At 39.5% G+C, this 25,836-nt stretch overlaps 2 protein-coding genes across 4 annotated transcripts in view; one reads left to right on the top strand and one right to left on the bottom strand.

Moving 5' to 3' along the window:
• The window catches only part of adcyap1r1a (adenylate cyclase activating polypeptide 1a (pituitary) receptor type I), a 35,361-nt gene extending 11,687 nt beyond the window's left edge, over window positions 1-23,674 (top strand). For 2 of the 3 annotated variants that reach the window (XM_084368889.1, XM_084368888.1), the window contains exons 3-15: window positions 451-547; window positions 6,185-6,295; window positions 6,405-6,505; window positions 6,588-6,685; window positions 6,994-7,126; window positions 8,575-8,728; window positions 9,269-9,329; window positions 9,883-9,952; window positions 10,046-10,137; window positions 11,870-11,953; window positions 16,049-16,178; window positions 17,625-17,666; window positions 18,384-23,674. In XM_084368889.1, coding sequence (XP_084225015.1) covers window positions 451-547; window positions 6,185-6,295; window positions 6,405-6,505; window positions 6,588-6,685; window positions 6,994-7,126; window positions 8,575-8,728; window positions 9,269-9,329; window positions 9,883-9,952; window positions 10,046-10,137; window positions 11,870-11,953; window positions 16,049-16,178; window positions 17,625-17,666; window positions 18,384-18,587 — 1,377 coding nt within the window. In that variant the 3' untranslated portion in view covers window positions 18,588-23,674. The remainder of the gene's footprint in view (window positions 1-450; window positions 548-6,184; window positions 6,296-6,404; window positions 6,506-6,587; window positions 6,686-6,993; window positions 7,127-8,574; window positions 8,729-9,268; window positions 9,330-9,882; window positions 9,953-10,045; window positions 10,138-11,869; window positions 11,954-16,048; window positions 16,179-17,624; window positions 17,667-18,383) is intronic. The other variant, XM_084368890.1, reaches the window with a different exon arrangement.
• A 194-nt stretch (window positions 23,675-23,868) lies between these two features.
• Window positions 23,869-25,836, bottom strand: part of LOC311266384 (vasoactive intestinal polypeptide receptor 1-like) — a 32,731-nt gene continuing 30,763 nt past the window's right edge. Inside the window, exon 13 of the mRNA XM_084368732.1 lies at window positions 23,869-25,695. Coding sequence (XP_084224858.1) covers window positions 25,549-25,695 — 147 coding nt within the window. The 3' untranslated portion in view covers window positions 23,869-25,548. The remainder of the gene's footprint in view (window positions 25,696-25,836) is intronic.

Below are 25,836 nucleotides of genomic sequence, written 5' to 3'. Positions count from 1 at the left end.
CGTGGTCAAAACTGATCGTAAGTCCGTTAATGAATGAGGCCCATGCTTGTCGGATGGTCCTTGGGCAAGACACCTAATCCGGGGTTGCCACTGGGGATGCACATGCCAGTGCATTACTAATTGGCGGTCCCTGGCCTGGATATATGGGGAGGGCATCCGGCGCAGAGTTTATGCCAAATCAAAGATGCAAATCACAGAGCAGATGATCTGCTGTGGTGACCTCATAATTAGGAGTCAAAAGAAGCCAAATGAAGTAGAGGGAGGGAAAACACAAATATAGAAACTTTTGATGTCACATAACCAGCCTTATTTTAACTATTACTGCGTATGTTGTGCCCCTTGGGCAAGAGCAAGAAGCTGATGACGAAAAAAAACTGCTTTTCACGGCCTCTCAATGGTGCAGTCAATATCCTTTGTGACACTTCATGTGTTTCTGTTTGTTTTCTCCAGGTGGCCTCAGAGTCCGAGCACTGTATAATCAAGCGTGAGCATGAGAAATGCATGGAGAGGATCATGCTGCACAACCCCAGCGATGACCTTGAGTTAGGTAAGTGAGGATGTGTGAGTACGGGTGTGCATGTGTGTGAGTGTTTGTTCCCGCATCCTTCTGTGTGTGTGATTTGGCACGAAGCCCCCGGTTTTCATGCCTCTGCTGTGACTGAATTGTTTTCGTCTTCGGTTGCTCGGAAAACCAGAGAACTGCTGATGAAAGTCATGCATCTCCAAAAAATCAAACTTTCTGGGAACAAATAAAAAACAGACTTGTTTTTCTACTCGTCGGTCTGGCATTTTTCAGTTTACCCAATCAGTTTTGAAAAGGTCAGAGAGGGAACGTGCAAAGATGAAAGATGAGTTCGGTTTAACATCGTGTTCGCACCATAAATACATCACCCTGAAAGGCTGCTCGCCACACAACGACCATCCGGTGATATATACAGTTCACAAACCAAATGTCTGCCTGTAATGTCATGCTGAGCTGCTTTCACATTTTTCCCATGTCTCTTCTCCAACAAAACAGGAAGCTTGGTATGCGATTCCTGGAAGCAATTATTTTCTTGGCTATGGACTGTGAGTTTTCATTAGCAACTGCTGCAGGCCTCCCGCTGCTCCAAAGTTGCCCAACAGACTGCATCTCCCAGACTGCACTGTGACTCACGGCTTCACTGACAGCCACCGGCTCCTCGGGAAAAAAAAAAAAAAACATGAAAGATTTAGAGTGTAAGATAACAAGTTTAGTGAGGAGAGGAGCTGTAAGTTCAGCTCGTTTTTCATGTGTAGATCTTAAAGGTCGGGCCTGCAGTGTTCCTGTGTGCTGCACAGCAAACTGCAGGTGATCTGCAGTGTGTTTTAATGGAGTGTTTTGTGTTTTTAAAACTTTTTTTTATATCTCAGGCACTGAGGACGATTAGAGCACAGGTTTCCTTTATAAATAACATAATTTGTTTTTAGTTTGTCGTCTTAATCAGGCATTCTGTCTCTTTTTTTTACTCCATGTAGTTATAGCGTTGTATTTTCAAACCGTTCAGTCACACATGCTGGCCTCTTCGACCCTTCAACTGACCCTTGTTTCCTCCTGTCCCTTTTTAAAAGAACAGTTCGGTGTTTCTGCTGACAGTGAACCGTTGTTGAGGAAATGAAAACGATTGGTTTGCAGAAATCTGACTTGAAAAAGGGGACAAAGAAAAATGAGAACAGGAAAACAATGAATAAGTAAAAAGACAAAGATAAGTGTTGGTCAGTTGTAGCCTGGTTGGATTGTTTTTCCTTTTCTTCCATTTTATCAAGATCTATTTCTAGAAGCGTATTTCATGATTTATTTGTTATATTATTTTTAATTGAGGTACTCTGGCCTCAGATTAGTCTGCAGGCTGTGTGAAATTGCTACATAATGATTTGCTGTCTGGTGCTGTAATCAGCATCCAGCTGAATTTAGTCAGTGCAAAATGAACACGTGAAACCTCCTGCATGGTGTTATTCTCTCAGAAATCAATCATCTCCAGTCAACAGTTTCTCTGGAGCTGAATGAGAATGGCTTTGATTGATATCAGATACATTTTAGTTGGATTTTGATACCTGAACATGACTGTCAGTCCAAAACGGTGCATTAAATTTAGAGGTGCCTCAATTAGTCCATCCATAGCAGGTTTATCTGCAGCTATTGTGATAATCGATTAATTGTAATCAGAATCAGAGTCTGTTTTATTGGCGAAGTATGTGTACACAAGGAATCTGACAGCAGTCTTTCATCGCTGTGAATGTACCAAAACTGGAATGAAGATACAGCCTGGAACAAAGCTGAACAGATGAAGCTAAAGAATAGTAAAATACATAAAGAATGTTCAGGATGGCAATGTAGACAAGTAGACAAGTAAGAAAATGAATTCACAATTATAAAACAGGGCAAAACAGCAAATGTCATGTTGGAGAAGCTGAATCTGGAGAATTAACTGCAAGTTATTTTTCAGGCAAAACCACAAAAAATTCTCACGTTTCAACTTCTCTACTGTGAGAATTTGCTGCTTTTCCCTGTTTTATATAATCGTGTTTTATAACTGTGGGTTTGTTTGGACAAAACAAGACATTTGATCATGTCCCCTTTTTACAAACTCTATTTTCTGACATCTACCAAACAATTCATGAATTAATCACAAAAAGCAGCAGAGAGAGTAATGAAAAAGGTTGCAGCCCCGCTGATATATTAGCCATTTATATGATTCTCATAAAAGCAATAGATCATATTAAGGTGCAGATGCTATAGCTGCACCTGATGATACAAGAAAACATAACAAATCTCACCCAGTCGTTCGATAAGATCAGCTGTAATGCGAAAAAATGAATGTCCGTATGTTTTTTGTATGTATGCGGTGTGTGTGTGTGGATGCTGTGTAGCCCAGTGAAGATTCAGTGCACTGTGGGATCTTGTGTGAGATAGCCAGTGATGCAGACAGAGTGCTTTATTAAGCCGGTTACCTCTGTAGCTCAGTGCGGCTCATTTGGCTCAGATTTGCCCTTTAAAAGGTAATTGGCTTCGTGTCCGGCTCACCAGACAGAACCAAAACAGATTAGAGAGCCAAGCAGAATAGGGAAAGGTCTGCTAACACACACATACATGTCCAGGAACACATGCACACAGAGATGCAGCCACACTCGAAACGAATGCAAGTGCGCACATATGCAGTCAGATTTGTACCGGCCTCTGTTGCACTATAAAACCGCCCGAGCAGAAACAACATGGTAAAACCTAAAGAGAAGGAGACAGAGGGCGGGGAGGTGCTGGAGATGAAGGACAATGAACCAGAAAGAAAGAGAGACTCGCGAAATGAAAACTGTGGGAGCTGAAAATACAGGATATGAGATTTATAGTGAGTATGAGTCTAGTAATGATTGATGTGGAGGAATCGAAGGAGGTCAAAACAAAACAAAAAACGTAGGATAAATGGAGCTTGGATCAGGGACAGTACACAAAATACAAATTAATCCTCTCACCTGTAGCACTATTTATCCATCTAGATTGTTTTGGTGTGAGTTGTTGAGTTTAGACGGTATCGCCCATAGAGATATCTGCCTCCTCTTGAATATAGATACATTTAAAAACCTCAACAGCAACGTCTCTTTCATGAAATCATGACCTGGTTACTCAAGTGAATCCACAGACCTTGTTGTGAGGAGTTTCATGTAGGATCTATTTTGTTTCTACCGAACTACACCCGCCATCCCAACACATCGTCACACCTGAACGACTGAATTGGTCGATTGCCAGTGGTTGGGTAGGTTTCTGCTTTTGCCAGTCCGACCCGGTTTATGAGCTTCACTTACTTTGATTTTGTGCCAACCGACAGAACTGGCATTTGTCAGGTGTACCCGGTAAAATTGACGGTACACTGTACCATCAATTTTACTTCACATATACGTGGGCAAATGTTGCTTCTGTCATCCGCTCAAAGTTTTATTTATTTGATATTTTAATGTTAAACGTTAGAAGAAGAGAAGTTTTACACTGTACACAAACACCAAGCAGTCTCCTGCTTTTTGAACCCATCGATCATCGACCTCCTCCCTAGACAGACCTTGTTGCTCACTCTACTACTTCACCTGACTTCCTTCTTTGCTGCCATAATAATTACTATGGCCACTCGAGGTCACAGCCTAACAAGACACATAAATATCTGTCGTAAGTAGCTGTGTTCACAGTCGACCCATATGGTCAGTTTTCTGATGAGGACGGGCTGGAACACAGCTATAACGAAGCCTGAATCCACTCATGGACAAGAGGCTCATGCTCTAGCAGTGCAGGATGTAAACATGGATGGCCTCCTCCTTGGCTGAGCTCTAACTTTAGTTGGCTTGCCTCTTGTCCATGACTAGATGCTTCTGTGCGATGTACGGTGTAGCGCTGCACAAATAAACTAGTTCCTTTGCTGTCTTTTTTAAATGTATTTTTTGCCGCTTTGAGTGTTTTTTAGCCGTCTAGTTCCATTATGTATAAGAGATATGTATCGGTCTAGATGGTAAATAGCTCAACGGGTAAGAGGGAAAATATGTATTTTGATTGTGAGGTGAACAGTCCTTTTAAGTCTGCTTGTGATGCAGGTGGGTCAGGTTTAATAGACGATGAATTAAATTGACTGTCAGGTGCGCTGCAGTGATTTAAACATTCAAGTACTTTAAAAAGGTTTTTCAGTTCTACGGAGGTGTTGATTCAACTTTTGGTCAGGTTTTCTTGGATTAAATCAATAACTGAACACAATCTTTATTTATGTGTAGTTGTGTTTATTTACAGAGAATAATCACCTGAATCTTTATGGAGCATTATAGCTGAGATTTATTGTGCTGTTTTGAATTTGCAGTCTGTAAACTTACAGTTTCGTTTCACTCTCGCCACTCTCATAGTGTTGTTTTGGGTCATAGCAGGAAGCTGTCAACCTCACTTTTCCAAAACCCTATTTTTGTCCCCCTCATTTTTATAGCATCAGGTTGATATCTATTGTAGAACCTCTTTGAACGGTGTCCTCTTACTGTCTAGCTGCCAAAAATCCAGAGGAGAGAGAGGATGTGAGTTGATATAAAACACGATGCTCTCATCTGAGTCAACAGCACTTATTACCATCATACTGTAGCTATGAGCTTAATTCAGCACCAAGTGGTACTGTTAGTCCTCTGCAGGCTTTTTGCCCCAGCTTATGCCTCTCAGGCTACACCAAAGGCTGCCTCTTCTGATTGATGAAGGTTGTTGGGGCTGTAGGCAACCAAAAACATGGGTGAAGAAGGCACTGACAACTTTGTTTTTTCTGGTAATTTTTTTATGGACAGTTAATAATCTCCTTACAACAGGGTGGAATCTGTGCTTTTGTCCTCCCCGTCACTTCTGACACCAAACCTATTGCCTAAACGTTAGATCAGGCATCTATTCTGTGCACTGAAAGTGGCAAACGTTGCGTGAAATGTTAAAGCGATGAAAAATGAATCATGTACAGCAAGAAATAACTGTGTGTGGGACTCGTCTGGGCAGCTGATCTGCTGTTAACAGAGCATATATTTTATCTAGTCACAGAGTCGCCTACACGCCAGTTCTGCAACAAACCAAGGCAACGTGACACAATATTTTCATCAAATATTACATACGCATATTTTACAAGAGGGGACACAAAATTAAGAATTTGCTCCAGACATGGTTTCACAAAGTTTCCCCTCACTCAGCAACCCACTGTGATTTTTAAAGGAAATCTGGGGCTTGTTTGCAGCCGCCTCATATTCCTCACAGAGGACAGAGATCCGATCTCAATGAGGATAACAAGAACGCGCTAAAAACACCAGGTGTAAACGCAAAGGCAAGATCAGATCGTATTTTATCCAGATGACATATTCAGATAAAGATCCCTTTTTAGGCTACAGCAGCTAAAGTAAAGCGTTACTGTGTGCTGACTAAGACAGCTCAGGAGAGGTAATTAGATCCGAAAGCTGCTTCCATGTAAGCGACAGTTTTGTCCATATGGGTGTCGTGAAAATGTTAGATATCATTGAGAATTAAACTTCATTACCTCCCATTCAATTACTTTAACTTGCTTTAATTCAGTTCAATCAAATTCAGTTAGCATCAGTATCATTTCATCACCTTAATCGCAGCAGAGATGCTGATAGCAGCTCCACACTGACTTCATCGTGTTTCTGTTCATCTGCTCCTCAGCGTGTCCATGGATGTGGGATAACCTGACCTGCTGGCAGGCGGCCAGGGAAGGTGAAGTCGTGGTGGTCAACTGTCCAGACTTATTCCATGAAGTCATGGACCCTGACGAGGGTAATTATTAGCTGTGTCTCACTTGATTTGAACTCATTTGTATTCTAAACACTAATTTCATTGAGTCCACTTCAGCCAGAGTCAGTTCAGACATATTTTTGACTTCCAGAGATGGAGAAGGTCAGTCGTAACTGCACCAAGGACGGCTGGTCCGAACCGTTCCCCCACTACGCGGACGTATGCTTCTTCTATGACAACACCACCGATCCTGTACGACCTCTTTCACCTCGTCTACATTTCCTATTACATTTAGCACAGACGCACATGACTAACCCTCTGTGTCCAACATTAGGAGGAGTACTACGCCTCAGTCAAGGCCCTGTACACTGTCGGCTACAGCACATCGCTGGTGTCTCTGACTACAGCCATGGTCATCCTCTGCAGATTCAGGTGAGCGTCACAATGTGGCCTCAGAACTAGTACATCTTTTGGAAATTTGTTCTCCACATTTTCTACTGTGAGATCCTGTAGAAAACAGTAGAAGTGACAAAATTCATGACATTTTTTTTCAACATTCTGTTAAAAAAAATGTATTTTTCAACAATTTTCAAATAAGGCTGTAAACAATGGGAGTGAACATCAAGTTAAAGGGTACAGGGTTAAACACACCCAGCTGCATTCATTCATTTGCTTTGATGGACTCTGAGGAGTGAAGACAAGATAAGATGTGATGTATCTTCTCTCTCTCTTCTCTCCAGGAAGCTCCACTGCACCAGGAACTTCATTCACATGAACCTGTTTGTGTCCTTCATCCTGAGAGCCATCTCCGTCTTCATCAAGGACGGTGTGCTGTACGCTCAGGAGGACAGCGACCACTGCTTCGTTCACACAGTCAGTAACAACAACCCCTTTATAAGCCCTATTTGCACAGGACTGACAACATTTTGTTGCATCTAATCCTCTCCAAACCTACCATGACTCATTTTAATCATCAATATAGTCGATCTCACAGCACAGCTGATGAACGCTGGTCGCCACAGTATGAGCAGTGACCAAATATCTTACTTGTACAGTTGTCTTACAACAGAAAACAGATGTTGAATAGAATACAACCCAGAATCACTGAGATGTCGATTGGCATGAGACTAATATTATCACATGACTTCTGTGTTTGGTGAAATATGGAAGGTGATGTTTACTTGACGACGTCTGTTCTTATTACAAGTTACTTGAGGACCTGAGATAATACTAATCAAGTGCAAATAAAAATGCACATTATCTGTGGTAGATAAATGACTTTTCATCCGAAGTTTTCATCAATAGAAAAGAAAACAACCATGACTGGTAATTTGGTTATAAATTAATGGAAAAATGAGCAGGTTATATTCAAGTCACAGGGCTAATGTTTTCATTATTTCAAATTTGAAGCAGATAATTGCAAAATGAGGCCTTTTATATTCTAATTGGTCCCTATTCTGCCAAAAATAAGCAGCATGAGAAGTCTGTTGAAGAGTGTTGGTGGTAGATTTCAAGATTATTGGTTTAATAGTTTCCAGATATCTCTATTAAAGGATTTCATCCGAGTGCAGCCACTCAAGGAAAGCACGCGTGTCAAAATAAGATCAAGCCTGTTCCGTTTGAGATATAAAGACAGACGGCTTGAAACACTTCTCCTCCAGTCTTTCTGTTTGAAATGCACCTTTGTACCAACTTCAATCACATGCAAATTTTACAAAAAGCAAACACGCTATTAGATGACTAATACGTCCCTGATTACAAATGCAGAACAAGCTCTTAGCCTTTGTCTGCTAACAACACATTGCTCGTTCTTGTTAAGCAGCCATGATAAATAAACCTAATTAGGTACGCTAATGGCTTCAGCAAGGCCAGTGGAAATCTTCTACTAGAGCCTCATTAACATATCAATGGGTACTCTGCCCTTTTTGTCAAACCCGCTGCTGTACCGTTGTTGCTATGGCAATCACAGGTCACCATCATGGCGTCGTGGTACCAGGAATCAGATCAGTGCTGTAATTGGTTGACCCCACTCAGAATATGGACTCTTTAATTAACACGATGTCATTAGATTACAGTCCACCTGACATGTAGGTGGCTCTCTACTGCGAAAACATACAGTAGCTGCTGAATGCTACATTTTTAGGCTAATTGCCGTGTTTGCTGCCCCATCACCCCAGTGACAACGATGTCTGTTTGCACTGTGACTTACAGGTGTAAGGACGTTTGTTGTCTCGAGCTCTTCAAAGAAAGACTGAGCGTTAAATCCTGCCCCTCTGCCTTTGCTCTACTGATGCACCTCTTCCTGTGTTTTCCCCATGCAGGTGGCGTGTAAAGCAGTGATGGTTTTCTTCCATTACTGTGTCATGTCCAACTATTTCTGGCTGTTCATCGAAGGTCTGTATCTCTTCACTCTGCTGGTGGAAACTTTCTTTCCGGAGAGGCGCTACTTCTACTGGTACACCATCGTCGGATGGGGTGAGTATCTGTTCCTGAGCGGTTATCAATAATGTCAGAAAGCAGTTCTTCTTCACTTCTGCTTCTGTTCGTACTGTAAATTCAACAGTTCATGACCCCATTTCAACTCTGAAATGTCAATTTATTTAGATTTTTATTCTCAGTGTTTTAATCTTAAGAAGAATAGAGATAGTACAATGAGATACACCAGATATTTCAACTCTCCTCACCTTTATGTCTTAATCCTGGAGGTCACGTTAAAACAGTTTTGTTTCTAATAGTTGCAACAGCCTTTTAAATTTCAGCCAAACTTCACCATGAGGCACAGATGAAGTAGCAACACTACATAGAGACAAACACTTCTGTTGATTATGACAACAGCTTGTATTAGTCATCATTTATCTGATCTTTTTACAGATAAATACAGAATAATCCAGTTTACAATCACACAAATACGAATCCTAATTCTATAATCCTAATTCCATGTGTGACTTGATGAGTGTTATTATAACAATAATTGCGTATTTTTCTCAGATTTATTAATGATTACTGTTGTTACAGGAACTCCAACCATCTGCGTCACAGTCTGGGCAGTCCTGAGGCTCCACTTCCATGACACTGGGTATAACTCCTCTTCCGACTTCAGATTTTACATTCAGAAAAAGAAGAAATGCATGTTGCCTGTTTGCCATGTTTACGGTGTATAAGTCACTTGACTCACAAGTCTATTTAATCTAAATTTAGGAACGGCTGAAACATTGACAGTGTTGTTGAAATCATTTAATGTATTCAACTGTAAAAACTGATAATGTGAGTAAGTACGTAGGTTACCGATGTTTTAGCATGCAAATTCACAAGCTTTTGTTGATTTCCCATCTTATCCTCGATCATCTCTTGTGCACAATACATAATGTGAGTAAACAAACACCACTGAAAATAATTAGATTGATCATTCTGAGTAGGTCAAACTATAGATTTTATTCTCTTTTGTTACGTTTGCTTCCATTTTAAATCCTCCACTCCGCTCTGACCCTCTCTCTCCGTCCTCCGATACTCTGCAAATGGCCACTTGATTGACATATTTTATGGCGCTGTGTATTACCAAGTGATGAGAGAAAGTGAAGGAGAGCATGCTGAATGATATTACCCTCCTCCTCATCCTCCTCCTCCATCAGATGCTGGGATACAAATGAGAACACTGCCCTCTGGTGGGTGATCAAGGGACCAGTTGTGGCTTCTATTATGGTAAGGCAGATCCTGATGTGTTTGTTAAATTTTTCTCATGTTTTATCAAATGAGTCCTCCAGATTTATGTCATTGCGTTTTGTTTTTCCTCAGATCAATTTCGTCCTCTTCATTGGAATAATCGTCATCCTGGTCCAGAAACTTCAGTCCCCTGATATCGGAGGGAACGAATCAAGCATTTACCTGTAAGTTACAGAAATCCAGTTCACTGATTCCAGTGATGTACATCTTCAGAAAACACTGTGTGTGAGAAATGTTGTACATAAAAATGATTTAAGTGATCAGGATTTTAACATCTCTAGTGCAGTGTGCGCATAAACATGTGATTCACTTGTGCTGGCAATATTCTGTATTTCTTTTAGTAACAACACATCCCATGAGAATACCAACACCAAAAATGCAACATTTTAAAACACCAAAATATAAACAAAACTAACCGATCGAGGCGGCAGTAGACAAGCAACTCTCATGTTGTACGAGGTAAAATTATTGTTTTTATCAAAGCAGTCTGGTGGATTTGAAGACAGCTCGGATGGATATAAGAGCTTCAGTTATACCGTCAGTAAACATTATAGTAATCACCCCAAATCACTGTCAATCAACAGGTCCACCACTCTCATGGCGTGACATCACGATTGGTTGATGCCTTCATTGGCAATGCAAAAGCTCAGGAAAAACAATTTGCAATAACTTTAGTGTGAAAATACTTAGGACAAAAGCAACAGTTCAAAAAAATATATAAATGGAAAAAAAAAGCACCTCAAGTGTATAAAGGCCTAAAAGGAACAGTTCACCCAAAAATAGAAATTCGGTCATTATCTACTCAGTTGGAGTTGTCGTGGTCCACAAAGAGCTCGGTTCTTTAAGACTACTACTTGTTTTGCAGACTACAAAACTTTCCATCGGCATAGGGGTGAGTAGTTAATGAGGGAATTTTCTTTTTTGGGTGAACTTATCCTTTCTAAGACTATTTAAAACACATACTTATAAACCACACTGTTACATTGGGTGGCATGTTTCTTTGTTAAAAAAAATCCGCCCTACATCAAGGTCCTGCTGCGACGAATAGTCACTAGAGCACCAAATGCTGAAAATAGTTCCAAACAAATCCATGATTTCCTTCTGTTTGACTAAAGTTTGTTAATTGAAACAATGCATTTGTTAGCTTGTTTTGAAGATCTACACACAAATGGAAATGGGGGTATTTGCCTCAAACATGGTTCGGGAAATAATGGATTTAAGAGTGAGACAGGGTGAGGAAGTATTGAAAGAAGGACTAACACATACAAAGTCAGCTTTGGTGTTCTCATGGGATTTGTTGAACAATACGGAAAAGCACTAGCTTTTTCCTTTAATCAGACACTTGATGACACCTTGGACACAAGATGAAAAACAGCATTATTTGGCCTGCATAAGTCTGGTCTGTATAACCGCTACTGTTTTAAATGTAGATCAGTTGGCATTGTCCCTTTATTATACAATATCTGATATTTAGAAACAGGAGAACAGCAATGCATTTATTTTCATATCTTTATCAATAGTTCTGATGTGTCATCCTAGATGCTTATAAATACAGATATGTATAAATCTAGTCATTTGTAGTACCTGTTGGCAGGAAGCTTGAGCCTCATTATGGAGTTGTACTGTAGCCAGACATCACTCCTGCTCTGCTCCCACAGGACGCCGTCTTCTGAGGCCCAGCAGATAATCTCATTTCATCTGTTGCTTAGACCTGTGCGTGCGTGACCAAGTGTGAAGGTGTGTGTGTGTGTGTGTGTGTGTGTGTGTGTGTGTGTGTGTGCGTGCGTGTGTGCGTGCGTGCATGTGCGTGTGTATGTGTTGTGTACGAGACTGTGCGTTTGTGTCCCTAAAGACACTGTCTTTGTTGTATTGTTGTGTTGTCTTTGTGCTGTGTAGCAGCTGTGCTCAGAAATGCTTCAGTGAGCCCACACAGGCTGTTCAGCATTCGTGCAGGATGTCAGAGTTATCCACCATCACACTGTAAGTGTGTCTGCGTGTGTGTGTCTGTCTTGTGTTGACCGCATGTGTGTGTATGTCGTGTGTGTTTTACACCAGGGGTTCTTAGAGTTTTTATAATGGTCTGAACTCCCAAATGTATACTCGCTCTCTCTGTGTCTCACACTTGTTTGTACTTCTATACTTGTGAGGACTAGAGCCCGACAAATACTCAATATTTGGGGGGGATGCCGAGAACAGTATAGTCCTAGTGACATGGAGGCAGGATATTTTACAGTTTAACATTGAACTTTATTGTCTAAAATGACATCAGATCACTGAAACAGAAAACTTAACTGGGGATTTAATAATTATAAATACTCTTAAACACCTTTCGCTGCATGATGTTCTGTGCAAAATAAAGATTATTCTGGCACATATCAGACAACATATATGCTGATACCGACATACCTTTGAGAGGCAGTGATGGCAAAAGTACACACATTCTATACTCTAACAGATACCTGTGTAAAAAAGGACTCTGGTCAAAGTACAAGTACTGATTCAACTACTTTGCTCAAGTAAAAGTAATAAAGCAACAGGCTGAATTGTACTTAGAGTATAAAAGTAAAAAGTATCTCTCATTTTTACCGGCCATTTGAAAGCTAACTGAACCTCATGTTGTATTGTTATAATTCAAAGACTATTAAACTTATAGGCAGAATCAGTATGACTTGACCGAGCTGTTCGTAAACGCACCAGATATAGTTGATTGTTGAGTCACATTCCCAGGACATCAAATACATTTTGGTTTGATAAAACGTCGTAAAAAAACGATAATTGCCCTCAAATGCATTAAAACTAAAGTAACAAGCCTGTTTTAAATATGTAAGGAGAAAGTACACATATTTGTGTTAAAATGCAAGGAGTAAAAGTAAAAAGTTCTCTTTCATTTTCATAGTCTAACGTTGGCAGGTATGATAACATCATTAAATTACAGTTATACTTACCAAGTCGTTCCTGAGTAACTACTCACATTATTGTGTATCTCATTGTAAACTGTTTGCAGATTTGGTTTACAACCCCGGTTGCAAACAAGTTGGGATGCTGAGTGAAATGTAAATAAAAACAGAATGCAATCATTTGCAAACAAATGTATTACAAATGTTTTTAAACAAAGTCTTCCTGAGCCCAATGTAGTAATATCCTTTATATAATCATGAGTTTCACAAAATGTTGAACCTCGCCCCCTCCTTGCATGTGAACGTCTGAGATAGTAAAACACGATACTATCACCTGTTACCATTGAACCTGTTCACCTGTACCTGAGAAATGATTTTTCTCCTTCAGATGTAAGTGGACAGCAGAGTCTTGACTTGAGGAGTTGACCCTCCTGTACTGTGCCATTTATGGAGAGGACATACAGCAAATTACGATGATGTTACATTTTTTTCTCTCAGAGACGGAAAAACGCAGCAGGAATATCTGAGAAACTCAGGAGGATCTTCAATAAACATCATATCCCTGTTCACTTCAAAACCTACCAACACGTCAAGGCTTAAACAGAGTACTGTAGTTTATGCTGTTCAGTGCAGCCAGGACTGCACAGATTTGTACATTGGGGAGACAAAACATCCTCTCAATAAACGAATGACACAACACAGGAGGGCCAACTCCTCCTCAAGACTCGGCTGTCCACTTACATCTGAAGGGGAAAAATCATACCTTTGAGGACAACAGTGTAAACATCTTGGCCAGAGAAGACAGATGGTTTGAAAGAGGAGTAAAGGAATCCATCAATGTCAAACTGGAACGACCTTCTTTGAACAGAGGAGGTGGCCTATCACCACATTACTTATCACCCACCTACAATGCTGTACTGAGTTCTCTCCCCAGGCAGCTTAACAACCATCCACACCTGGGCTCACCTAGCCTTAGAAACCCACATGAAGACCGGTTGGGTCAACGACCCACAAGTGGCCCTAACGACTCTGAAACTCAGAGCTCACACGTGTCCTTAACGACTCTGTAAGGACACTCACACACAGAGTTTTACAGCCTGTGACTCCCCTCCAGTTAGTGAGAACTGAACAAGCCTCTTGGATGAGAGGTGAAACGTCTTCAAGAAACTGAAACGCGTCCTACAATACAGCACTTAGAATTAACATGACCTGGATGACTGAGAACCTTCATCAACACGTTCTACACAGGTGTTTTTGGAGCATTCAGCAACTTCCTCAGGCGTTTGTTGCTCTTATCCCAACTTGTTTGAAACTCGTTGCTTACATCAAATTCAAAATAAACATATATTTACAAAAATCAATGAAGTTGATGAGATCTTTGTACTTGTTTCAATGTTTTACACAATGTCCCAACTTTTTTGGAATCAAGGTTACAGGATAAGTACCGTTTTTTACAACCTGGACCTTATTTCCAGCAAACTATATGGTCATTTACTCACCCAGATAACTTTAGTGTCATTTGAAGTCGTTCGGACGAAATAAGATCCAGTGTAGCGCCGATATATCCATATAATGGGAGAGACGGGGCAGCGACACACAGCCTCTATAACGCATTACCTGCCACGAAACTAGTTCATTTCACCAATATTTTGTTACGATATGCTAGTGCTATTCCCCTCTGAGTCCGGGCTCGTCCGTTATCAACATCCGGGGTCAAACTAGCAGTAGCAGCTACAGGTAAACACGCTGGGCTGTCGCGGGTGCGCGCGCAGCTCAGAGACGACATCTTCCAGGTCAGAGGTAGTAGGGCAACCTACAGACCCCGCATGTTGACAACAGACGAGCCCGGACTCAGAGGGGAGTAGCACTAGCGTATCGTAACAAAATATTGGTGAAATGAACTAGTTTCGTGGTAGATAATGCGTTATATAGAGGCTGTGTCGATGCCCCGTTACTCGCATTATATAGATATATCGGCGCTACACTGGATCTAATTTCGTCCGAACGACGCCGAATGACACCAAAGTTATCTGGGTGAGTAAATGACCATATATTTTGCTGGAAATAAGGTCCAGGTTGTAAAAAACGGTAGTTATCCTTTAAGGTGCTAGTGGTGAAACATCAACACAAAATGTTCTAGTGTTCGTACATTTTCTAACATCTCACAGTGAAAGAGTTTCGAGTATAATGTTTTTCTTCTGCTCATTAAGTACCTCTGGGGGTCACTGCTGCACTGTAAAAACCTGCACTGTGTTTGTACATTTATGTCTTCCAAGTCCATATTTGTTGTGTGTTTATGTGTTTTTCCATTCCTTGTGTCTATGTGAGACACAGTGTTTTGCTGCATGCCACCTGCTGCAGAGATAAGGAGATAAATACATAACTATTTGACTACAGGGTTATATTTCACATGTCAACTGTTATATGTTTCTTGTCTCAGTCTGTGACGGTCTTTACCTAAAGATGGATTAGTGCACTAAATCAAACCTGAGTCCTAAAGGATAAGAATAAAGCTGGTGTTGTTCTATATTTTTTATTGTCAACAAATCCCATCAAAGACCAAAACCACAACAATGTACAACAATCCCTCAATACCACCATGTCCATTTATTGTTACAGAATATGTAGATCTTTACAAACGGGTGACAAATGCATTGTTTCAATTTTAATTTTCCTTTAGAAGCTGGTCACTCTAGATTTTAACTATACTCACTCAACCAGGCGGAAATAGTGACTTTGTTGGGAACTATTTTCAGCTGCGGATGGATACACATTAGGTGCTCCAGTGAGTATTTACAGCAGCAGGGACTGATTAGAAATAAACTATGGTGCCCAGGTTCATTGCAATATAGGAACAAGTCACCCAGTGCATCAGTTTGGTTCATATAATTTTGACAGTGTTTTGGGACAAAAATAGCTATTTTGCACAGAAGAATGAGATTTATGAGGCTTTGGTTACACAGGCAGTATTTGTTAGAAGGGTCAGTTCATTGTTGGTTTTGGTCCTTGTGGGATTTATTGACAAAAAAGAAATAAAGAACATCTTCAGCCTTGGCGTTAAAAATACCGTAGGACTATTTTAGTCAAAAAATGTGTCATAACATTGCATCAGTAACTCGACTTAAACACCTAAACCTTATTAAACTGTGTGTGTGTTTGTGTGTGTGTGTGTGTGTAGGCGTCTGGCGCGCTCCACCCTCCTGCTCATCCCGCTGTTCGGTATTCACTACACTGTGTTCGCCTTCTCACCTGAAGACTTCAGCAAGAGGGAGAGACTGGTCTTTGAACTGGGGCTGGGATCCTTTCAGGTATTTCTATGTGCTCTTACAGCTTCTCGAAGGTACGGTTTCAATTAAAGAGAGGTCCCAGATGGTGAATGAGAGAACATGATGTGATGATAAATACAAAGAGGCTCTTTAGGAGAGGGCTAGCGATGCTCAAACCTACTCTGCTTCCCTCACTGTCCACAGCTATGCAGCGACCTAAACATTTTTCCCAAAAAGAAGTTGAAGTTTTTGCAGGAAGCAATTATTATACTATGTAAACAAAATTAAAACACAGTTAATATAGCAACAACAAACCTGGATTCACAAAAGTAATGACAAGCTGTCGAATTAGGGACGTTTTCTCACTGTCTGTGGTTAAACCCAATAACTGAGTAAACACACACATAAGTTATGTCTGAAATCACCTTAACTCATTCACTACCCCTATAATAGACAGTCAATACTTCACTCTGTGTGAGTGGTAAATTGTTATTATTATATTGTTATTATTAATCATCAGACTGCAAGCTTACACTTCTCTAAATTAGTAATGGATATTGGGGTATGGGTGCAGATATGCATGTGCATGGATTTACAATAAAAGTCAAATGAAATGTGTCACATTATTTTTGGGGACCAATGATATTCACAAAACACAAAATAACAATTCAGATATGTCACAGAGTAAACAATCAAGTGGAACACTAAAATATCCCAATATCCCTCACTAATTTTGAGTAATATAGTTAGAAATAACTGATATAACAGCAGCTAAAAGGGTAACTCCACCAATGTTAGACATTAAAGGTCTCAGTACCGTTGATGTTTGGGTGACAGGGTTCAGGTTTAGTGCTCCAACTGTAAATAATGAGCAAATCACCTGAAAAATTGTGAACATAATTTTAAGCCATTTTCTTACTTTCTATAAACAAGATGATTATTCAGTTAATTACACCATTTAAATCACCGAGCCAGCGACGAACAGAGTTTGATGCAAAAAATACACACATTTACCAGCATAAGCTAACATATAGTCTAACTGCAACAAATACCAACGTCCTATCCAGTACTCATGATGCTATATTTGTGCCAATATGTGTAAACAGAACATCAGGTATTGACAACTTCTGCAACTATAATGTGGAAAATAACAAACAAATCTTCAGAGTGAAATATAAACTTCATCTTGAACAGCAGTTCTGTTACAGACCGGTAGACTTGACATGATGACATATTCCAGTTTCTGGATACTGAAGCTTCAGTGACCTCTTTCTGCTTTTCAGAGCTGTCAGCTAACACTGTTTTGTAGCATAGCTGTCAGTAGAAGCAGCATAACATTTTTAAAAGCTTATCCAAGTCCCACAGTGAGACATTTTTCGATCTGTCTTTAGTCTTTGCTGATAAGGATGCAACTATTTTTAAAAATGAAAGCATATTTCCACCTCAAGCTGTTTTTCTCTTATTTGATGTCTCCATTCTTCTCCTCAGGGCTTTGTTGTAGCAGTCCTCTACTGTTTCCTCAATGGAGAGGTAAGCTTTTGTCCCGGTTCATAAACACATTCACTTTGTGTTTCTTCTGACATTATTTATTCCAGGACTGCTCTCAATGTGTGTAGTGACTATCATCGCAAAGCTGTAAAAATGTACTGTAAACCTTATTTTAGTTTTTAGAAGGTATAAACATTTATTTATTTATAATACAATATAATCTAGATGCCAACGAATCTCTCAATGTATGACATCAACTCATGCTTTCAGTAACATGCAAGAAAATGTTTTCCAACTTAAAAGATGCTGGGAGTCTTTGTAAAGTCACAGTTTATAGCTCACTAACATTAACAAGCAATGATGAAAAGGCAGCCAAACATCCCTTCGTTTTTTGAATAACTAAAAAGGTACACGTTCTGTTGTTGTTGGTAAAAATAGCAATACAAAAAACTGTGGCAGACTGTGTATCTGTGGCAGAAAACGTACATGCCGACTTTTTATTCTGGCGACTGGGCGAGTTAAAACTAAACACTGACCTCTGATGTAAAATATAAAGACTTATTTATTGAGGTAACAGCTTTGCTATATTGTCAAGTCATCATTAACTAACTCTTTATACACCAGGTACAAATGCTCCACAGGAACGACAACTGTTGACAAAAACTTGTGTGTCTTAAAGTGTCGCCCACGCGAGTTAAGCGTACTGTACCTACAGCTTAAAGTACATTAAAAATGACCTTGTGAAGTTTCTCCCTAAAGGTGCAGTCGGAGATCAAGAGGAAATGGCGCAGCTGGACGGTGAACCGATACTTTGCTGTGGACCTGAAGCAGCAGCGGCACCCTTCATTGGCCAGCAGTGGAGTGAACGGCGGGACTCAGCTGTCGATCCTCAGCAAGAGCAGCTCCCAGATACGCATGTCCAGCCCGCTGGCGGAGAATGCCAACATCAGCCTCCCAACCTGAGCGTCTGATCGGCACGAGACGAATTTAAAGGTGCCGTTCCACTTAATGTACATCCAGACCAACCAGAACAGACCAAAGTGACCCCTCACACCTCTTATATTTTGTAGTTTGGCCTTCAAACATGAGGTAATACTGAAAGCATTTACTGGATATTTCATTAGAGGATGTCGTACTTTCTAATTTCATTTGACGATAGAGTATAATCAGATTTATTTAAGTTATTTAGTTGACTCTGTAGATTGTGAGACACTTAATATCTTCATGAACAACCCAAATTAATTAAAACATGAAAAAAGACATTAGAAATTCCCTTTCTACCAATTATTTTAAATATACGCCCTGTTATTGTTTGATTTATGAATAATAGTAATGTAGATTTGGTGCCAGAGATGGTGACAGAAAAAAAACATCACACGTAGGGGTCATATTTGGCTGTTTGGTGTGTAAAGTAAATGTGCTTCAAAGTGCCAAACAGGTTGCCTGACTGGATCTCACAACAGTCCAAAGTGAAATAACAACCAAACGTTCGCCTTGCTTGTACAAATGCTCATTGTTTAAATGTTTCATCCTAAATTTAAACATTTTTCTACAATCAGCCGTAAGTACAGAGTATGTCAAAAGATATATTAAAAAAAGAAAAAAAGAAAGAAACTCATGAACTTTGTAAATAGTTACTTTTGGTGTCTAGATCAGAATTTGTTTCTTTTTGCATAATGCAGTTATTGTAATGACCTTTTCAAACAAAAGGAACTGGAGCCCAAATCTGTAGACTTCATCACATGTACGGTAAAAAGGACCCAGAAGATCCTGCCCGATATATTCTGAAATATTTGTTTGTATTAAATAAACACACACGCAGTATAAATATATATATAAAAATTTAGTGCCAAAATGAAAGAGCACTGTCGGGCGGTGGTTCCCAACCTTAGTTGTTACAGGATGAATCTGAGCGGTCGTGACGTGTCAGAAACAACAAGTTATGATAGAACAATATTTTTCTGCTATTTTATGAAATTTATTTTAGTTTTCCTTTTGTTCTCTTCTCTATTTGACTGATTTCAAGTCAATAAATGTTTTAACACATAATATGAGACACAAAGTAGCATTTCAGTGAGATATAGTGACTTGTTTTTAGACTATTTTAATTTATTTGGGGGAATTTTCATTTGTTTTTGTTGTTTTTACTTGTTACAAGCATGAAACCTTGTATTCATTATTTAAAAAAAAAAAAAAAAAAATTATTTAACCCCTTCAGAAATTAAAATGTCAGAAATTTGTGAGTTCTAGTCAAAATATTTCTTTAGACGTGATAAAAGACACAATCACCTACAAAGTAGCATTTCAGTGAGATACTGGGACATCTTTTTATCCATTTTTCACTTGATTTTCATTGTTTCCATTTGTAGATTTTTAAGGAACATTCCTGGTAAAAAAAAGTCTCTTTTAAAAGGGAGTCCTGGCCAAAACAGCAGCAGAAAAAGTTTCACATAAAGGAATAAACGAACAACATTAAAACCTTTCACATATAAGAATCAAGTGACTGACTTAAACAATCAGCAAACATAACATCAAGACAATGAATCTTCTGTACCAATGTTCAGTAACAGGTGCATTCAGTGGTCAATAGTCCTTAATCCTGTTTTTATAAGCATCCAAATATCAAATAATCAAGTTTAAGATGTCTAACTCACATCAGGATGAATGTTTAAAAGCACTTTCACCAAAAACAGTGCGGACAAGACGAATAAAGGGTTGGGAACCACTGTTGTAGAGGACAGCACAGTACACGAGGGAAAACACATTTTGATTTTTTTCACTCTGAACTGCTTTATCCTCACAGCTAGTCAGTGATGTTCATGCAGACTGTGAACAAACAAACTGTACATGTGCCATCGGGACGCTTGTATCTAAAGCTCCTCGCAGTGCCATGCTTTTATATGTGCAGCATTTAAAAAATATGAGGCATTGAGAATCAAATCCTCAACATGATCGTGATTTTTAAGATGTTCTCTGTTCTCTGAGCCTCAACACATCAACGACATATTAAACTGCTGTTCATGTTACATTTTTTTAATTAATCATCTAATACACTCATATTCCAAAGTGCCTAGTCGGTCACAAATAGCTCTCACTTTGATTTACAGTGCAACAGATCAGCAGATATAGAAAGAGTCATTTCCTGCAGTGAATGTACAGAGTGGTGTTTTTTCATCGTGTGCTGCAAAACAGAAAAATATTTTGCGCATTTGTTGGTGAAATTCTTCGTCTCTTTCTCTTTGTATTAACTTACATTATGTGAAACAAGTCCTGCTGTGTTTCTTTTCTTTTTAATCATGATGAGTTTGACAGAACCTGAGTAATAGCTCTCCATAATCGCTGCTTTATTTAACTGCTCGGTTCCCATCTGTCGTCTTATTCAAGATAATTGCAAGTCCATTTCAATCCAGCACCGACGTCAAACACATAAACTGCTTCAGAATAGAAAGAAAACATTTTGTTACAGCCAAACGCAAAATGCTTTAACGTGACAGCTCTTGACAATCGCGGAGTGTTGCCCATTTTTTCTCTTTCTCTTTCTGTTTTTTTGCACAAACAAGCTAACAAACAATAACTTTCCAGGTGGTGAAATCATTTAATAAGATGAAATGTGAAATGATGTGTACAGGAGGGTTTATCCACAGTATTTACTCAAGATATTTATTTTTTGTACCGTCATCTGAGTGGATTTAAAAGAATGTAGTAACTTAAAAAAAAAAATGAATTGATGATATTGTTGAACAGATAAGGATGTATATTTATTTTCCATAAACTAGTGCCATGTGAAATGTATCAGTGTTCAATATTACATGCTTTCTTATGTGTAATTTATTTGTATGCTTGATGTTATGAGTTCATTACATTGACGGATGTTGACTTTCTTCGTCGAAGTGCCATAAATGTAGTGCCATAACTGGTGACGGGGGACGATGTGTGGCACAATGTTTCACTTCTGATCTTAAGGAAAGCAACCACACTTGGGACATTGCTGTCCAAAGCTGCAGAGGATAATATAAAGAGATAAAACACAAATATAACCTCTAAAAAAGTGAGATAAAACATACGCACTACTGAAGAGATGCATCGATTTTATTGCATCTGCTCGGCTTTTGTCAGTGTGTGACTGTGAGACACTATAAAGAGACGAGAACCAGAAGTAGAAAAATATATGTTTTTGTTTTTTTATGAAGGGTTTAGTAGGTGGAACAACTGCGACAGATAAAACACAAAGTGTGAACGAGGGTGTTGATAAAAACCTCTCTGCTGTTGCTGACGTGTTCTATCACCAGCTGTCACTCTGAGTCTGAATGAGCTCAGATGGAAACGACCATGTCTCAAAGCTGTTACTGTCCGTGAAACAAGGAGAAGAAAACTCCTTATTTGACCATGTCTGTGTTGTATAATTGTCTATCACAAGGTGGCAGCAAAGTGTTAGAGTTTTACTTTGATAGTTGACTGGCATTGATTTGCTTTTTGAGCCATGTTCCTTCAGATTTTGGATGATGAGGGTTAGGGTGAGGCATATTGTTCAACATCTACTTTGTAATTTTTCTTTACACAAATCAGAAAACAAGCCTACAAATTATATGTTTCTAAAAGAGGCCTGATGTCAAACTTACCCTACAGCAAGAAGCTGGTGATTTTGTTACAGCACCCCGTTCTCAATCCCACAGTTTCCTGTTCATTTTCGTTTAAAAACAAACTGTGAACTTTTATTTTCTAAAACATTTACTTGACACGGGAGGACATTTGCACTTTTTTTAGTCCTATAACAAAATTAGCCAACTTTTAGCTTATTTTTAGCTAGCTAACCACACCCCTCTTCAGACACTATCCTTGTGGTTAATTTAGCATTATGGTAACACACTAATCTTTATATATGTGTCAAAGAAAAGCCCTTGACATGTTTTCTTGAAACAATAGTCTGACATTTTGGTGAATATGTTTATTCACTTTCCTGCCGAAAGGTTGATTGACCCAACACTAAATGGGAAGCTACAGCCTGCAGCCATTTACTTTAGCTTAGCTTAGCACAAAGACTGGAAGCAGAGAAAAAAGCTAGCCTGGCTTTGTCCTCAGGAAACACCTCTGAAGGACACTAAACTCCCGATGAAACCGCAACCTGTCTTTTTTAGACTGAAAAGAACAGATTAAACATATAATTTTCAATTAGTGAGCTTCTACTAACCGATATCCACCAGCTAGATGTTTCCCCAAGCCAGTAGATAAAACAGCTAGCTAGTAGATAGTAGCTAACTACAGTAGGCTAATAGCTGATTTATAGCTACTTGTTAGTAGATAGTAGCTAGCTAGCAGATCTATAACTAGCTCATATCTACTAGCTTGCTGTTTCTTCATGGTGTCGGTTTTCGTGTCCGACTCTCTGCAAGAAAGTGAATTTAAAGTGCATTTACTAAAATATCAAACTATTTCTTCAAATGTAATTTTCAGTGTGTTCAGTATCTCTGTGTTTACATGCCTCTTCTTTGACGGTTGTGCGTGTTGAGCCAGTTTTATCAAGTGTTGAGTGTATGTGTGTGAGTTCTATTGATTGCCAATGAATCTTTGAATGTACTGATGTTGCTCAGCTGCTCTTAAATGTCGCCTGCTATCAATTTGCCATGGTGTACAAATGATGTCTTTTCTTGACCCTATATACAGTTCACTGTATATGTATACAGTATTTTTGGCACACAGGTGGACCCCTTGATGACGACCTGTTGTTTGTGACCGTGTTTTTGTAGGCCTATGTTTATGTTTATGTACCTGTTTTCAGAGAGAAAGCGTGTGTGTGTGTGTGTGTGTGTGCGCGTGTGTGTGTGTTTGAAAGTTGAAGAGGGTGTATTTTGTACGCATGTTTATGTACAAGCATTCATGAGAACAAGTAACTTAAATGTCAAAAGAATAATCTATAAAACCTCATCCATAATGCTATTTATGTTCTACCTGTGACAGTGTGTTATGTGTAACATGCGTTCTGGTGTCCAACATTCATGTCCAAGGTTGTGTAAATTTGACTGCAAAATAAATCTATGTGGTAAATTGCTGTATTTTGAGGATATTGTGGTTTATTTTCTCTGGGCTTAGTCCCATCCATTAAAATGGACCATAGATGAATGGTCCCTCTAATTTCAACGCGTATTCTGAAGTCAAATATCTAATAGTTTGAAATAAGAAGCCCAGATCCTGTGGACAGTTGGGCAGTAAGTCATGTTGTGTAGTTGTCGATCTACAATCTACGTCATTATACAGAAACATTTAATGAGATAAAGGTTGATGAGTGATGAAGTGTTTGTCACAGATGGACATGTATCGACTGGCTGGGTGACCATTTTCATCCTCTCTGCAGAAGACCTGAAGCCACAAATCTCTTCTTTTACTGTCCTACATTCTTGGGGGAAGTAAAGAAAATTGTAAACTGTGAAGGTTTTTTAGTGTGTGCTACTAGTCTTTTCGAACTTGATGCCAGCACTTTCACAGTGTTTGTTTTCACCCAAAGGGGGCATAGTCATTCTAGCAACAGAAAAATTGCATATACCTGCTCTCATCTATGTACCACAGCTTCTCCTTCCTAATTTCTTTACTTTTCGCTAAGTTTGGGGAACCCAAAAATCCAAAATCAAGGAAGCCAAAAGCAGACATGAACTACCTCCCTTCTATCTGCAAACCAAGCTTACGATGTGTTGATGGAAAACATAAGCGAGCACAAAAACATACTTCTCAAACCACAAATGTTTCATTTATTCATGTGATTTTTTCCCTTCTCAGGCCATCCTTTACTAGATCCACAAGAACAACAATGGAAATACAATATGACCAATAGAAAATAAAGTGCAACATTAAATTATAATGTTTTGTGACAAGGACAGTCAAAGTGCTTAATGGTACAGTACAGTGCAATATTCATGGCCTATTAAAAATCTAGGGATGCAGGGATCTGACTTTTTTTCTCCACCACTGTCATCAAATTGTGAACAAACTTGCACACGGGTGAAACGTTGAGCTTCAAAAACGCATTGTGTATTTAAAGACACTGCTACAGTGTCAGTCGAAATGCTTAGTCTAATGATACAGTACCGTGTGGGTGCCATTTTACCACGTTAATGTCTGGCATACCCTGTTTTTTGTATCACTTTGGTTTCCACTGTAGTGCAGCAAATGTTGGATAATCACATCTGGCAACAGCATTAAAAACAAGCATATAAATATCCGCAAATACTGTGTTTCAAAGATGGCTCATCAAGGCTTTTAAGACACGACATACCAACATATGGCAGCTTCACACACACACACACAAGCAAACACACAACATTAAATACATTCACTCAGGTCCCTCTGGATCTTCACGACCGAACAGCAGGTGAATTGTTGCACAATCAGTCCTGCACATATTTTAAGCCTGCACCAACAACGGTGTCATCGCTTCTGTTCAGTGCAGCACAAAACAATTAGACCATTCAAGCTCGTTTAAAACAATTTAGCCAAGTTCAACATCCACTGTTTCATCAGCTGTCTCTATATAATCCTCCGACATTTGCTCATTTTTGTACTCACGCTGTCCAAACTGTAAACACAACCGTGTGAAATCATCCTTCTACAAGCTCCGGGCCAGCTCTGCCTCTCCTGTGATCTCGTCTTTCCACAGTGTCACCATGACATCCCTACAAATCACCAGGGTCCCTTTACTTTTTTGTATTTTAACCATAACAGAAGACGGACCACGCTGATTAAGCTCAGAAATGCGCACTGTTGTGGTCATAGCTGCTGCTGATATTGATATAACACATCCTGACACATTTCCTCAATCACTCACCAGCGTTCATTCTGGTCTTCTCACTGAGGGGCTTGTTTAATTAATGTCATCAGCAGATGAGTTTTGAGGTCTTGACATTCTCACAACTCTCACGGATAAGTCTCTTAAAAATCATACTGAAGAGATGTTACCGCTAGAGGCTGGCCGCCCGAGCCCCCCGCGGGCTCTGATAGTGATCTGAGTGATACTTCGCTTGGCTGGCGTGAGATGATTTTGACCGTGGCACTTCCTCAGCCATCTCCGCAGCTCTGTTTGGACCTGCAGACAAACACATGAGTGCAGAAATAGTCTGACTAGATTTGTTAAAGTCGCTATGTGTGCAATTCAAACAAGTCTGAGTTTGTTGCTCCCTGTGGTTGTATCAGAGAAGATACTGCGGCAGATGACACTGCAAAACAT

This window comes from Pagrus pagrus (assembly GCF_965226575.1).
Source record: "Pagrus pagrus genome assembly, chromosome: 12".
Classification (NCBI taxonomy): Eukaryota; Metazoa; Chordata; class Actinopteri; order Spariformes; family Sparidae; genus Pagrus; species Pagrus pagrus.
This window is presented reverse-complemented; position numbering and strand designations above follow the sequence as displayed.